The following is a 16,191-nucleotide window of genomic DNA, read 5'->3' on the forward strand; positions in this document are numbered from 1 at the left end:
ATTTTATTAATTTGATTATGAATATAAAAATTCAGTAAAATTAGTTTTCAATGTTTACAAAATTTTTCATTTTAATTCAAGTTCTAAAAAATTAATAAACTTAGTCCTCAATATTTATAAAATATTTTAATTTTAAAATTTAAAAAATACATCGTAATTATATTTGCAATTCTCATCACATGCTGACCATAAATATAAATGTCAAAAGCAGTATAGGACACAAAATATAACAGACCATTCTAGCATCTCCACTCTCCTCCTGTATCTCTTTGACATCATTTCTTTCTCTTCGATAAGTGTAAAGTATCGACTAGAAATATCACAATGCACTAAAACTATAATTTTACTTTTTGATTGTATTCTACCTTTTCCGCTGCCCTGTGATCAACATGGAGATTGAATTCTTGCAATAGAAAGCTATAAAAGACAACAAACAGGTAGTGAGTACTGCTACTTTGCTTTTATAGTAAGATTAGTAGTAGGATAATGACTAGGTGAATTTGATAGAACCTTGTCAAATAAATCAACAACGGCCGCTGCTGAAGTATCCTATCTGTTGCGAGATAGAATTCTTGAGGCATTGCCACTTGTTTTTTTGCATTATAGAAGATTCTGAATTCTCCTTTGCTCTCAAATATCTACAGAAGCAATTAACTTTTCCAATTATCAAGTAAACATGGTTGTGAAATACCAAAGCATAATTTAAATGATAGAGTATATTTTTGTTCAACAGCCTTGCCTTAAATTTAAATTTTAAAATTTTATAATTAGAACTAAATTAACAAATTTTATAAATGTTGAGGGAAATTTTTTTAATTCAAATAAAATAATAAATTTTATAAATTTTGAGAGCTGATTTTTTCAAATTTTTTATATTTAGGATCAAATTGTTATAATGTGTAGATATTAAAAGACTAATTTTATTATTATATCAATAAAAAAACTCAATTAGCTTAGAGTAGCTGGAATATTTAATTTCAAAAATTAAGTGACTATATCAAAAGTTAACACTTACATAACAAAAAAAAGAACAAATAGCGTAATTAGGTAATATTTTTGTGATTTGCCCTTAAATATTGGATTGGATAAACAAGTTTTAATTCTATATTTGAAAATGAATATAATGAAATTAATGTGGTTAAAATATAGTCCAATTCATGTACTCTTTATATATTTAGAATTTAGTTCTTCTATTTTTAATTTCAAATATTTAGTTGTTAAATTTCATAATTTAAGCCTAGTTGTTAATATCATTAAAATTCTTTCATTAAATCTATTAATGCGACATCTTAAATAAAATAAAATAAAACAAATACTCACTTAATAGTCACGTAACAATTTGTAATGATTAGGATCTTGTTTTAATCCTTACCTTTCAATTTTAAAAAATCAGAATTTTTTAATTGTGTAACAATTTTAGCTTGTATTTTTTTTTTTAATCTAACAGAGGAACTAAAATATTTGACATAAAAGTTAGAAAATTAAATTCCAAATGTAAAAAAAAAGCGCATTTTAATCAAATCATATTAAAAAAAATTATCCCACAAGCTAGAGTAAAAAATTAGCCTTAATATAATTTTTTACCCCTAAACTTGGCAACTAAGTTCAATTTGATACATTTTTTTTTGTCCATTTTGCCACCTAAACTAGACAATATCTATTTTGGTTCCTTAACTTGATACGATGCAATACAATCTTAAAGTGTTACGTCATTATATTTTTACTTCTTTTAAGAAATAAATATTAAAACTATACATGAACTTTGATTTGACCTGTAATTTGATACACAAGCTTTAATTTGATGTAATTATACATTGAAACTTTGATTATACTTCAAATATATATATAAATCATTAATTTTTATTTAATTGTACGTATTTAAAGAAATAAATACAATAATTTATTTTTATATTTGATATATAAAATTATTTGTATTGCAATATGTAAACTTAAAAACAATATTATATCGATAATCGTATTAATAATTTATGAAGATTGATTAAATTAATATTTAATAGAAAGTTTACAATCAACATTAATATATAATATTACATATTAAATTATAATTTATGTATAATTTTAATATTTATAGTTGAAATAAAAATTGCATTAACCCAAAAGTTTACTAGCAAGATTAATGTGAGAAATGATAACCTAAAGCATGATATTGTTCAAATCGCTTCACGAACCAATAAACCAACTCAACTAACCGCCCCACTTCCCACAGTGCGATCCATCCATTACCATGTGCATAAAGTAAGAGCTCCAATTTTCTTCGGTCCACCGTGTATAAATGCCTGTGCGCTTGCTTAGCATTAATAATAAGCTCACTTCGCTTCTTTTCAATCGCCCCTTCCCCGCCCCTACGCCGATCTTTCCTTTTTCTCCACTCCAGATTTCATCTTTCGCTATGTCTTATCGCCCTAACTACCAAGGTGGCCGTCGAGGCGGGGGTCCCAACTCCGGCCGCGGAGGTGGGCGCCGAGGAGGCGGCGGCGGAGGACGCGGAGGACGAGGCGGTGAACAGCGCTGGTGGGACCCGGCTTGGCGCGCTGAGCGTCTCCGTCAAAAGGCCGCTGAGGTATCTAGGAACTGCAAAATTTTGTTTTTGGCTTGTTTGAAATTACGTAACTAAGGTTTAAGCTGCTGATTAAGTTTTTGCCTCATTATGCAATTAGCTTCTGTTTTAGGATGTTTCTGATTGACGTTTGAAATACAAAGGTAAATACTAGCAATTTTGAATGATTTTAATAAATAAAATTTTCTAGATACCAAATTTCATAAGTTTTCTTTGTCCGAGTGCTAGTCTGTCAATTTTAAATTTTTTGCTGATTTTTATAGTACCATGTTAACTTTTCATCATTTGCTTTACAATAAGTACATCTTTGTAAGCAGCAAAAAATTGGTTAATAAAAGTAACAAAAATGGAAGTTTGTTAGTATTTTTATATACTTGTGCTTGTGTTTAGATGGAAGTTCTGGATGAGGCTGAGTGGTGGGATAAGATGAATCAAATGGAAAAAGGACAGGAGCAAGAGATGATCATTAAACGAAATTTCAGCCGTTCAGACCAGCAAGTTCTCTCTGATATGGCTTACGAATTAGGTCTTTACTTGTATGTTTCTGTAATTACTTCTCAATTACACTATATTTAGTTTAAGTGCTGTTTTTCCCAATAATTTTGTTGAATTAATTGTCGCTTTCCGTTTTTAACATGTTATTAATTTTATACTTAATTTTTACCTTGATTTTTCACTTGTGGGAAGAAAGCCATGCGTATAATAAAGGGAAGGCTCTTGTGGTTAGTAAAGTTCCATTGCCAAATTATCGTGTAGATCTTGATGAACATCATGGATCAACACAAAAACAGGTTAGATCCGAGTACCATCTATGTTCTTAATGTTATTGTATACTTACTGAGCATGTTCATATAAGTTCTCATTTTCCAACTTTTGTACAGATTCAAATGTCTACAGAAACTGAGAGGCGAGTGGGAAATCTCTTGGATGTCTCAAGGGACACAAAGTCGGGTGATGATTCAGGAGTGGCATCTAGTAGGGGAACCACAAAACCATTGCCTGATGTAAAAAGAATTGATTCAGTTTCTACAATTGAAACAGATTCTTCCAAGGAAAAATTCAGTGCTGAACTCAAGAAAAAGCAGGAAAACTTGAACGTATGCATGCAAATCAAGACATTATTAATATTATACTTTGTTAACAGCCATATCTTTCTATGGTTCAGGTTGCTCTGCTTAAATATTTCTTATGTTATTTAATCACTTGCAGGCAAGTAACAGTGTGAAGGCGATGCTGTCTTTCAGAGAAAAACTACCAGCATTCAAAGTGAAAGCTGAGTTTCTAAAAGCTGTTGCTCAAAATCAGGTCTAATACTTGTCAAACAGTTTCTCCTGATTTCAGATAGCATCATTCTTTTCTAATATGTCACTAGCTTGCTGATGATGCATTTTATTCCGCAAAACAAGAGAAAAGAGGTTGTTAACTAGACTAGTTGCTTGTATAAAAGTGTAATCAATTTTACATAAATCTGGAACCTTTAATAAAAATATTCATCGTTCATGCTATGCTCAAGCCTTTTTGCCATAATTGTGCATTTCTTTTTTCATGGAAAGAAAAGAAGAGTCTTCCTCATGCTTGATGCTCCAAATTGATTGGTGCATATATTATTTTTTAGCCTTTTCTCTTTAAGGTTTAGTACAAGGTATCATGAAGTCATCTATCAGTTGTTTTGGTATGGTACATTTGTATGCTAAAATCATAGCTCTCTATACACATGTTTGTGTATTTGAAGGATAAGCTGAAAAAATTGCATTTAAATTTCAAATAGAGCTAAATGCTTGAACTTATCATTATAAGAGAAGAGAACAGAATTCTGTAACCAAGATGAGCTAGTAAAAAGCTCTAGCTCTAGCTCAAGCTCAGTTGAAATCTTGATGATTGAACTCAAATCGAGCTATGCTCAAGTATTACTCAAAAAATACCTAAACCACTTAGTCTGACTTTTTTTTTTTTTAATCTAGCCACTTAATGTGACTTGATTAAGCTTTGTTGTTGTACAATTAACATTAAAATTGCAATTATAAGATGAACTATTGTGCTCTATGTTATCTGCATATTAAATATACCATTTATTACAAAAAAAAAAATTAACTAGGCTTGCAATTTTTTTATCTTAACTACACAAGTATTAGAATGCTCTAACTCAACTTGATTCACTACTTGAACTATTCAAGCTTGAGTTTGATTCAATGATGAACTAGCTGAGTTCAATTACTCAATAAGTCAGCTTCATGTGCTCATGAGTATCTTTACCTGCATACATCCAAAGGAACAATAAGAAGATGACATGGAAAGCTTAGTCAATGATGAATTTGATCAGGCCAAAAAAAATATGATGGAATTGAGAACTCCACAGTCTGGATTTTGGATTCTTTCATAGTCAATATTGTTTTCTTTTTGTCTCCTCTGTCCTTTGTCTATTTTTATTTTCCAAGCTTGGTTTGCATCATTCAATAAAAGTTTATTTACTCCTTTGGGTTCCGGAGACTGACCTACATACATATGATCCATAAGAAAGTTCTATTTATTTCTTTCCTTATGGTTTGCAGTGCTTAAAATGTATTCTGAGTTATGTTATTTTCTCAATGATACAGGTTCTAGTGGTTTCAGGAGAAACAGGATGTGGTAAAACAACACAGCTTCCTCAATTTATTTTAGAAGAGGAGATATCATCTCTGAGGGGTGCTAATTGTAACATAATATGTACTCAGCCACGTCGCATATCTGCCATATCTGTTGCAGCGAGAATATCCTCAGAAAGGGGAGAGAATGTTGGTGAAACTGTTGGTTATCAGATTCGCCTAGAGTCAAAGCGATCTTCTCAGACACGGCTGTTGTTTTGCACAACTGGAGTGTTACTCAGACAGTTGGTACTGTTCAATCCTCTTTTGTTGTCAAGTTTGTATCTCTTTGTGTTTTTTTTTTTTGTATTTTTTTTGTATTTTATTCTCTTCTGAAGCTTTAGAGATACCTTGCATTTTAAAGTTTTTGGGCTAGAGTTCTGATTGTTATAGCTTGGTTGTGTTTTTTAGCTATCTCGTCACTCCCGGGAATTTTTAAGGTGTATGGCTATCCTGTCACTGGCGTTACTAAAAGTTTTATTGGTTACTTCAGTGAAATGCATCTTGCTAGTACATTTCTGTGATGTTGAAACTAGAGCTTTTGTTTGCTTAATAATGTTTCTTGATGTGATTAAACTGCATTATGAAAAATTTTCTCAGTAGCTTCAGTAAATTTTCATAGGGTACTTAAAAAGCCCTAGAGCATTTTTTTGCTTCATTTGATTTTTTTCTCCGGTCAGCTAATTATTTTTCCATGATATGACATCTTTTTTCTTTTATCCCTATATTCTTCTGAAACTGCAGGTTCAGGACCCATATTTAAATGGCGTGAGTCATTTGCTAGTGGATGAAATTCATGAAAGAGGCATGAATGAGGACTTCCTGTTAATAATTTTACTTGACCTTCTTCCTCGGCGTCCAGACTTGCGTCTTATTTTGATGAGTGCAACCATCAATGCTGATTTGTTCTCTAAATATTTTGGAAATGCTCCAACTATTCACATACCGGTATAGTCAGTGGTGAAGTTCCACTGTTAGAAAGGAGTTCTTTCTGTTTTGTTCATTGTATGTTATTTTATACATCATTACTTTTGTTTATGCAGGGGTTGACCTTTCCAGTGGCTGAGTTATTTCTCGAGGATGTGCTGCAGAAAACTCGTTATAATATCAAATCAGAATTTGACAATAATCAAGGCAATTCGCGAAGGAGGAGGAAAGAGCTTGATTTCAAGAAAGATAATTTAACTGCACTATATGAGGCATGTATTCAACGATGGGTCATTCCTAGATATGCTGCCACAAAAGTGGGCCATAGGCATTAATAAGTGTCATCATTCTGCCATTTTTTTCCTTGACATTTTTAGTTAATATTAAAAACAATTGAATTAACCTACTAATAGTCATAAGCTTACCATTTTGAGTCATTATTAAGGGTCCAACCAAACCAGGTTACTAAGGGTCTGAAACCACTTTACCCCTTGGGTCTTGGCAGATTTACTGATTGTATATCTATTATTTGCATTCCTCTTTATGCTTTTTCACCCCCCAACGTTATGGCAGCAATACTAAGCATTTTATGTCTTGTAAGTTAATTGAAGGTTTGTTTTTTCATCTCATTTTATGCTTACTAGACTTCTGTGGTAAATGTACTTCCTGTAAGTGAACATTTTAGCTTCATTTCAGATGGGTTGCTCTTTCTCTTTCCATTTACTCATTGTTATTAATTCATTTCCTGTTATTAGCACTTTAGCATTTATTAATTGGGGATTTAGTGCTTTCATCTGGATAATCTAAATAGGTATCTTCTATCTATAAATAGAACCTACTTGAAGATTAGTAAATTTTTTCTTCAATTCTGCTAGGTACTCCTGACATTTTGGCATTTTCTTATGTAGGATGTTGACATTGATTCTGAATATAAGAATTACAGTGCATCTACAAGACATTCACTTGAAGCGTGGTCAGGCTCACAGATTGATTTGGGTCTGGTATGTAATTTTCAGCGTTTTCTAAGTACAGGACTTGCCGCCTTTTTCCAGCTTGGAAGGAAATTCTATTTAATGCAATGGATGTTTGTTTTCTTATTGTTTTTCTTTTGCACCTGCCATTTTCATGTTTATAGTGAAATAGATTATCTTTTTGTTCTCAAACATTTTAAACTATATTAATTTCTCTCTGTATCTAATCTTATTTACAATTGTTGGAAATTTCTAGGTGGAGGCCACAATTTTGTATATTTGCCGCCATGAAGCTGATGGAGCTATTCTTGTATTCCTCACAGGCTGGGATGACATTTCTAAGCTCCTTGACAAGATTAAAGTGAACAGCTTTCTTGGGGATCTTAGCAAGTTTCTGGTTCTTCCCTTACATGGTTCTATGCCTACCATTAATCAACAAGAAATATTTGACCGTCCTCCACCTGACAAGCGGTAAGCATTTCTATGTTATTAGTTTTTTCTTTTTTTAATTTCTTGATGGTGTATGGCACCCTTTTCTATTAGCAGCTAGCATAATTGTTTATTATTATTATTGTTATTATTTTAAGGTGTATTTTTAATTGATAAGTAAGATGAGAAATAAATTTTGTGCCATTATGATATCACCTGTTGCTAATTTTCTTATCATAGAAGTATGGCTATAATGACCAAAACAATCCTGTAAAGAACTAAGCATGAATATGCTTATTCTGGACATTACCTATAACAAGGATTCTTCTCATCTGGTGAATATTGACAATTTTTCTTTGTGGTCCTTTTTGACTTTAAACACTTTTATTTTCCCTGTGGTCACTTTAGTGTCAGGTTTGCATCATTGCTTGAATAGGTTAAACCTCTCATGGTTAGATGGATTGAAGAGCAAAGATGATGCATTATATTTCTAGTTTGGATTCTTACGAATTCATGTAACTTCTTTGTAAGATAATATTTTATGAAACTGTGTATATCTTATCATGTTTTTTACTGTCAGAATAGAAATTCTGGAATTTCATCTGGCATTAAAGATGGATTTTGTTTGTCAAGTGAAAAGTAGTTATTTCTTGGCCTAAGTGCTGTTTTTCCTATGCTACTGGTCTTCCTGTTCCTTTTTTGCAACATATGGGACCATAGATTTTTCTTTGCTGTATGTTTCCAGCTGGGTGCTATGCTCACTGCTTTTGCATATATATATTTAACATTTGTTTTGGTTCTATTTTATATCCTCTTGAATTCTAAATCTGCTTTTCATATTTCAGAAAAATTGTTTTGGCGACAAATATTGCTGAAAGTAGCATCACCATAGATGATGTTGTGTATGTTATAGACTGTGGAAAGGCAAAGGAAACAAGTTATGATGCTCTTAACAAGCTGGCATGTCTTTTACCTTCATGGATTTCAAAGGCTTCAGCACATCAGGTATTTGTTTATTTTCAAGGTGGTGTGGGTTGGGTGATTCCCTATATCTGTTAATGTTTTGCCTAGTTTCACGCGTTACCAGGAGTCTTTTTTCCTTTGACATGGTATGACCATCTCAGAGACGAGGCCGTGCTGGTCGTGTGCAACCTGGAGTTTGCTATAGGCTGTACCCAAAATTGATCCATGATGCAATGCTTGAGTATCAATTACCTGAAATTCTCCGAACACCATTGCAAGAGCTATGCCTACATATCAAAAGCTTGCAGCTTGGATCCGTGGGATCATTTTTGGCAAAGGCACTTCAGCCTCCAGATCCTCTTTCTGTTGAAAATGCAATTGAGCTTCTTAAAACAATTGGAGCTTTGGGTGATGCAGAGGAGCTTACTCCTCTTGGTATCTTTTTTGCTCTTTCTTCATTGTTGTTCTCTACACATTTTAGTAAGATATTATTTGTTACCTGAACTGGTATTTTGCAGGTCGTCATCTTTGCACTCTACCTTTGGACCCAAACATAGGAAAGATGCTTCTAATGGGGGCTATTTTTCAATGCCTGAATCCTGCTTTGACAATTGCAGCTGCTCTTGCTCATCGTGACCCATTTGTCCTTCCAATAAATAGGAAAGAGGAAGCTGATGCAGCAAAAAGATCCTTTGCTGGTGATTCTTGCAGGTTAGGCTGCTATGCTAAGTTATCCTTTCTCTGTGACTTGCAAATTGAGATTAATTATGATTTTGTTACTAACGGAAATATTAACTTTTTTATATGTAGTGACCATATAGCACTTGTTAAAGCCTTTGAAGGATATAAAGATGCAAAGCGTAATGGAAGAGAGAGAGCATTTTGTTGGGAAAATTTTCTATCCCCAGTGACCTTGCAGATGATGGAGGATATGAGAAATCAGTTTATAGATCTGTTATCAGACATAGGCTTTGTAGACAAATCACGGGGTGCTAGCGTAAGCTCTGTCTTATCTAATTTTCTTGCCATGCATGAGCATTTTCTTCAACACCCCACCCCCAGGTGGCACATCATTTTTTAAGTTTAGCTATTGCTATACATCCCATTTTCAAGAACTCATGGCCATCCTTGATTTATGAGGTTTTCATTCACTGTACATATGCTTCTGGTTTTATCAGTCTTCGCCATTATTTTTTATCATCAGAATGGTCACTGTCTGATTGTACTTATAATTAATTTCCATGTGTATTTTTAAACAGGCTTACAACCAATACAGCCATGATTTGGAGATGGTATGTGCAGTCCTTTGTGCTGGGCTTTACCCAAATGTTGTGCAATGCAAAAGAAGAGGAAAACGTACAGCATTCTACACTAAAGAAGTCGGAAAAGTTGACATTCATCCTGCATCTGTTAACGCGGGGGTTCATCTCTTTCCATTTCCTTATATGGTTTACAGTGAAAAGGTCAAAACAACCAGCATTTTTGTCCGAGACTCAACAAATATTTCTGATTACGCTTTACTTCTGTTTGGTGGTAATCTTATTCCTAGCAAAACGGGAGAGGGTATTGAGATGCTTGGGGGGTACCTTCATTTTTCTGCGTCGAAGAGTGTACTGGACTTGATACGGGTAATTCCTCTTATACTTTTCTTTCGCATAAAAAATGGATTTTTATCCTTTGTATAGTTTAACCGACATATGAAGAGCAAAAACATTTAAAACATTATATATTTTTCTTTGTTTATGTTATTTATTATTATTATTAACATTTTTATGCAGAAACTGCGTGGGGAACTTGACAAGCTTTTGAACAGAAAGTTTGAAGAACCTGGATTTGATATATCTGTTGAAGGAAAGGGAGTAGTGTCTGCTGTGGTTGAGTTATTGCACAGCCAAAATGTACGGTACTGAATTCGTATTCTTTTAAGTTCTTTATAGTAGGATGGATTGCTATTCATTTTGTGAGATAATATAAGCAAAATGCAACTTTTTAGGGGTGATTTAGTCTATTCAACATTCCTGTTAGGATGTTGAAAGCTTTTTTAGTTGCAAATTAAGGTAAAAATGGGAAGGCACGGTCCTAAGTTTGTTTGACTTATCCCATTGTTCACCATTTGGAGACTTAATGATACCTTAGGCAGCAATTATTTTAATTATTTCATTTATGTCAAAAGGGTTCCAGTCTTTACCATCATTTATGTTCCAATTGTAGTTCTAATCGTTCAAAATGATTGACACTGTAGTTTACTCGTCACTTGTGGATTTACATTTACGCTTAGTTCCTTTAGCTTTGAAGCTAAGAAAATATTCAATCAACAATGCGATGTCCACTTATTGCATGTAACTGTGGTTTACATTTCAAGCTTGCTGGTCAAATATTTGTCTGGAAGGGAACTTAGTGTTGATATGTTTTCTTCTCCATATCTGCTTACCATAGCCTGCTTTCTTGCCTTTTGGCATCCAAATATCGCCTGGGCCTACTGAAACTTTGGGAGAGCTTGACAGATCAATCTGACAAGAAAGGGAGAATTAGCCTTAAAAAAGCAGGATTTTCGTCGCACGTCCAAATCACACTGAGTTTTTGGGTGAAGACATTGCGAGTTCTCCAAAGCTGGTGATAATGCTGTTGATGATCCATCCCCTCAGTAGTATAATTGAGTTTGTGGTATTGGATGGACGATGGGAACCAGGAAAAGACAATCCCAATTTTCTTGCAAGCTTTCACTTTTGAGTAATAAATGACTCAGAATTGTACCGTGCAGTCTGCAAATGGCATTATAGAATAGTCCCAGCATGATCAGCTTAGAGACTCTGTCAAGTTCAATGGCTTCATTCGAAACCGCGGCCTTACCTTCATAAACAATGTTAATAATATCCAGATAGAAACTGGTTTATGTTAAGAGAATGAGTAATGCGAAGCAAATACAACAAAAGCAGCTCTGGCCTTACTTGAATGTCCATAGATGATATGGACACCAAAAGGCAGCTTTTCCGCACTGCATAAACAGAATGAGGAATTGAACTCAACATAATCTTGAAAATTTCCTATGATATACTTCTAGAATTAATCAAGCATGGCTCCAGTTTTCGCAACATTTTTTCCTTTTTTGGTCGGTCTTCCATGATGTTTTTTATCGCTAATTGCTCGTCCGTTTTGAACATGAACAAGCCGACTAATCGACTGAACTTATTGTTTTCTGCTCGGATGTCTGAATTACACATTAAACTTGTAATCATTGGATCTTTTATGTATCCTGTTATTGATATGTCATCGGTACAGGCTTCACCACTATCATCCCCACCTAGTTACAATCTTTAAGGTCGATTAGCATGTGGAAAATATGGCTCATCTGTGGAAAATATGGCTCATCTATCTTGGTTAAACGCGAAGATTTAGTTATGATATTGGTTAATAACTTAACTAGGTTACTTTAATAGAATTGGAAACCTAGAGGCAAGAGATTTGGATGATCATGAGATAATTGGAACAAGAGTTGTTCACCAAATAAAAAGTTACATAGGATGTAATTAGCAATTGTTGCTTACCTAAATAACCACAATCTTGAGAGAAAAGCTAGAGTTGGTTTAAGAGGAAGTGAAATATAAACCTTTACCTACTAGAAAACTTTAGAGATGATTTTTCGAAATTAATATCTAAGGGTTATTAATTTTGAATGAAATAGTGGGAGCGCCTTTTAATAAAGTCCTTTTTAAATGTTCATAATAAACTTGGTAATTTTACTCATAAACATGTTTTATTATTGTAAATTTATTATGGCAAACAACATAAACTTTTTACCATTGTGATCTGTCCTTGAAAAGGACAAGTTGAACGACTTAAACTTTCTTGACTAGCTCCGTAACTTGAGGATTGCCCTCAAACAAAAGAAGAAATTATATATCATTGAAGAACTCGTTCCTAACGAACCAACAAGCAATGCCTCTAGAGCTAACAATGATGCTTATAAGAAGCATCTTGATGATATGTTAGACATAGGATGTCTAATGCTTGCCACCATGACTTCTGAGCTTCAAAAGCAACATGAGGATATAGTTGCTTGTGATATGATCCAACACCTCAAGGAATTATATGAGGGACAAACAGGTCAAGAGAGGTACGAGACCTCTAAAGCTCTATTTCTATACAAAATGGTGGAGAGGACTTTAGTGGGAACTCATGTTCTTAAAATGATAGGCTATTTTGAAAGCCTTGAAAAACTTTAGATTCCCTCTAGGTGTGGAATTGACCACCGATGTTATCCTACAATCGTTGATGGATAGTTTTTGCCAATTTGTCCTAAATTTTAAAATGAATGAAATTAAAAAAATTTTGCCATGGTTACTTACCATGTTTTGAGCTGCTAAAAGTAACATGAAAAGGGCTAGACCTAAGCCCATTCTGATGATTTGCAAGGACAAGGGCAAAAGAAAACTTAATGCAAAGGCAAAGGCTAATGACAATGTTAAGGTCAAACCTAACAAAAAAAAAACTGCATTGAAACCTAGGAGGAATTGCTAAGGAAGGAAAATGTTTCCATGGCGGTAAGATTGAACATTAGAAAAAGGAACTGCCCTACCTATCTTGAAGAGGTCAAGAAGGCAAAGGAAAGCAGAGCGTCCACTTGATGTATTTATGTTATTGATATTAATTTATCAATGTCTAATTTTTGGGTATTAAATACCAATTGTGGTTCTTATATTTGTACCTATGTATAGGGACCACAAAGGAGTAGGAATCTAGCTAAAGGAGATGTGGACTTGCAAGTTGGAAATGGAGCAAGAGTTGCTGCATTAGCTATAGGAACATATATTTTATCATTGCCTAGTAGACTTGATTTAATTTACGAGGTTTGTTATTTTGTGCCCAGTTTGACTAGAAACATTATTTCAATTTCTTATTTAGACAAAATTGGTTTTGACATAATTATTAAGAATAATTGTTGTTCATTTTAGCCTAATAATGTTTCTATGGTTCGGCACAATTAGTAAATGACCTCTATATTTTAGATCAAGGTGTGCTCATTTATAACACAAATACTAAAAGATCAAGAATAAATGACTCTAATCAAACTTATCTTTGGCATTGTCATTTGGGCCATATAAGTGAGAAACGCATATCAAAACTCTAAAGATGGATTTTTGGATTCTTTTGTTTTCAAACAGATTGATATATGTGAGTCTTGCTTGATGGGTAAAATGATTAAAACCCCTTTTAATAGTAAAAGTAAGCGAGCTAGTAATTTATTAGGCTTAATACATAGTGATGTATATGGACTAATGAATACACAAGCCATGGGAGGTTTTTAATACTTCATTACTTTCACTGATGACTTCAGTAGATATGGGTATATATATCTTATGTGTCATAAATCTAAAGCCCTTAAAAAGTTTAAGAAATTTACAATGAAGTACAAAACCAAATAGGCATGTAACACCCAAAAATTGAGCTTAGAAGTTTTGAGGGTATCTTAGGAATTTTAGCTTATATGTGCTTAGAATTTCACAAGGTTGGTAATCGATAATGTTTTCAACAACAGCTATTAGGAAATTAAGTCAATTTTTTAAAATGAGTTTTAAATACCTCTAATTTTGAAAATAGGACTGATCTATAAAAGAGTTAAAATTGAGAGTTTTTTATGAAATGATTTACCTAGAATTTTAAAATCAACCTAAAACCCCCCTTTCTCCAAATTGTTCATGATAGAACTCTCTACAAAAGCTCTTGTCGTCCCTTTTGTTTTCTTTTGCTATTTCATTCTATTTTGATTTCCAAATCCTAATTACTCTTAATTTCCAACATTCTTTGAACCATAAATTGTAACACCCCGTACCCGAGACCGTTGCCGGAGTCGAACTCGAGGTGCTAACAGACTTAATTCCTTACTTAAACAGCTCATACAATTCGTTTTTAAAATTTCCAGAAGAGCTGTCTAACTGCATCACAGTCACTCTAAAAATCATATCTCAAGTTACAAAACTCGAAATCCAATTCCGTAAATTTTTCCTGAAACTAGACTCATACATATATTTACTAATTTTTTATAGAATTTTTGGTCTGGCCAATTAGTACAGTTTATTAGTTAAAGTCTCCCTGCTTTGTGGTTCGACTACTCTAACCTTCATGCATTACGACTTAGATATCTCCCCGCACGGTGCTTCAATACTTATGCCGTTTGTTTCTAATGAAACTATACTCAAAACTGTACATATAAAGCATGACTTCTAATTATCTCTGGTTAATTTATGGTGAATTTCCAAAGTCGAATAGGGATCCGAAATCGCTCGCCCTGCTTTCACTAAAACTTAAACATCTCATAAAATACGGCTTATATGGTCGCTTTCGTTTCTTTCATATGAAATTAGTCTCATCAAGATTCGATTACATAATTTATTCATTATTTAATTCCATTTATACTATTTTTAGTGATTTTTCAAATTCACATCATCTTCTTTGTCAAGATCTATTTTAAGGTAAATTTTACCTATTTCATAGTTTTCCATGAATCAACTAGTAATTTGACATACATTATTTCCAAGTATAATCACGATTAGCCATGACATACGTAGCACCAATAGGACCATGATTGGCCATTCCAATGGCTAATCATTACCAAACATTTCCACACCACTTAATAACCATATCATAAGACCATATATACAAAATGATCATAATGTTATACTCAAAATATACAAGCCATTTTCGCATGGCTATACGAATATACATTACCAAAAGATACTTAATCAACAACAAGGGTCAGCCCTATACATGCCATTATCAAGTTCAACTGAATAGTACCAAAAAGTGGCTTAGATAGTTTGGATGACTTCGACTTTGACACTTCCGAGTTCGATAGCTGACGAACAAAATCTATAAAACAGAGAATTAAAGCAAAAGAATAAGCATTTCGATGCTTAGTAAGTTTTAAATATGAAATCATTTAAAAGAATGGCATAATAATATCTAAGTTTGTTTGTTTCATCCTTTGGCCGAATAGAAAATAACTAAGGTACTACTTTTATCATTCATATCACAAAGGTGAAAGCAATATATATATCCAACTAAATTCATTCTATAGTCGAATACGCTCATCTCACATTTCCGTGTCAATCTCATGCATATACACCTACATCTCACATTTGTGAAGTTGAACTCTAATTCGAACTCATACATCATAATCGATCATAAACGTTCAATGATTTTAAACAATGGTCTAAGCATCCCCACCAATTTCAAAGTCATAATTTAACATAATCATATTCTCAACGAAAGTAAATTACTTACCTAGTTATCTTACTGTAAGTAACACATTGGTTTAAAATTGTTTCAACATGTATTATATGATTTCTCGTACGAATATTTACGAGTTTTCAACTCAATATTATGCCGTCACAGACGCCCTTCGGAACCAAGTCCGATTCTTAGCGCTGACTCAAAAAGCCCTTCAAGACCAAGCTCGGATTATGACATTGGCCCGAAGGCCCTTCGAAACTAGGTTCGGTTATGACACTGGCTCAAAAGCCCTTCGAGACCAAGCTCGGTTTTAAACCCCGATTAACATTCACACATATATGCATATATATATAATTGCTTTATCAAATCATAAGCTAAGTTCCAAGATTTAAAGACTTACCTCGGATGTTGTCGAACGATTTCAAATGACTATTCGATCACTTTTTCCTTTCCCTATCCAACTTTGACCCCT

General features: G+C 33.4%; 1 protein-coding gene across 2 annotated transcripts; it reads left to right on the forward strand.

The window, feature by feature from the left end:
• The first annotated feature begins 2,125 nt into the window (after positions 1-2,125).
• LOC108460507 (DExH-box ATP-dependent RNA helicase DExH1) lies at positions 2,126-10,661 on the forward strand. Of its 2 annotated transcripts, XM_017760022.2 has the most exons (16): positions 2,126-2,581; positions 2,969-3,114; positions 3,270-3,369; positions 3,460-3,675; positions 3,788-3,883; positions 5,173-5,448; positions 5,944-6,147; positions 6,243-6,398; positions 7,035-7,127; positions 7,354-7,568; positions 8,372-8,531; positions 8,651-8,924; positions 9,008-9,200; positions 9,300-9,486; positions 9,749-10,117; positions 10,268-10,661. In XM_017760022.2, exons 1-16 carry the CDS (start codon positions 2,294-2,296, stop codon positions 10,397-10,399), a joined length of 3,105 nt encoding a protein of 1,034 aa, XP_017615511.1. In that variant the 5' UTR covers positions 2,126-2,293; the 3' UTR covers positions 10,400-10,661. The 2 variants fall into 2 exon arrangements, with proteins under 2 accessions (XP_017615511.1, XP_052883136.1); XM_053027176.1 differs by lacking the exon at positions 2,126-2,581 and having other exon boundaries at positions 2,982-3,114; positions 3,266-3,369.
• Positions 10,662-16,191: the final 5,530 nt, after the last annotated feature.

This window comes from Gossypium arboreum, chromosome 4 (genome assembly GCF_025698485.1).
Source record: "Gossypium arboreum isolate Shixiya-1 chromosome 4, ASM2569848v2, whole genome shotgun sequence".
Lineage (NCBI taxonomy): Eukaryota > Viridiplantae > Streptophyta > Magnoliopsida > Malvales > Malvaceae > Gossypium > Gossypium arboreum.

Coding starts and splice junctions, on each gene's coding strand:
- LOC108460507 (XM_017760022.2), top strand. CDS start 2,294: ATGCCTGTGCGCTTGCTTAGCATTAATAATAAGCTCACTTCGCTTCTT. Junction 6,148..6,242: donor CTCCAACTATTCACATACCG/GTATAGTCAGTG, acceptor TTGTTTATGCAG/GGGTTGACCTTTCCAGTGGC. Junction 7,569..8,371: donor CGTCCTCCACCTGACAAGCG/GTAAGCATTTCT, acceptor TTCATATTTCAG/AAAAATTGTTTTGGCGACAA.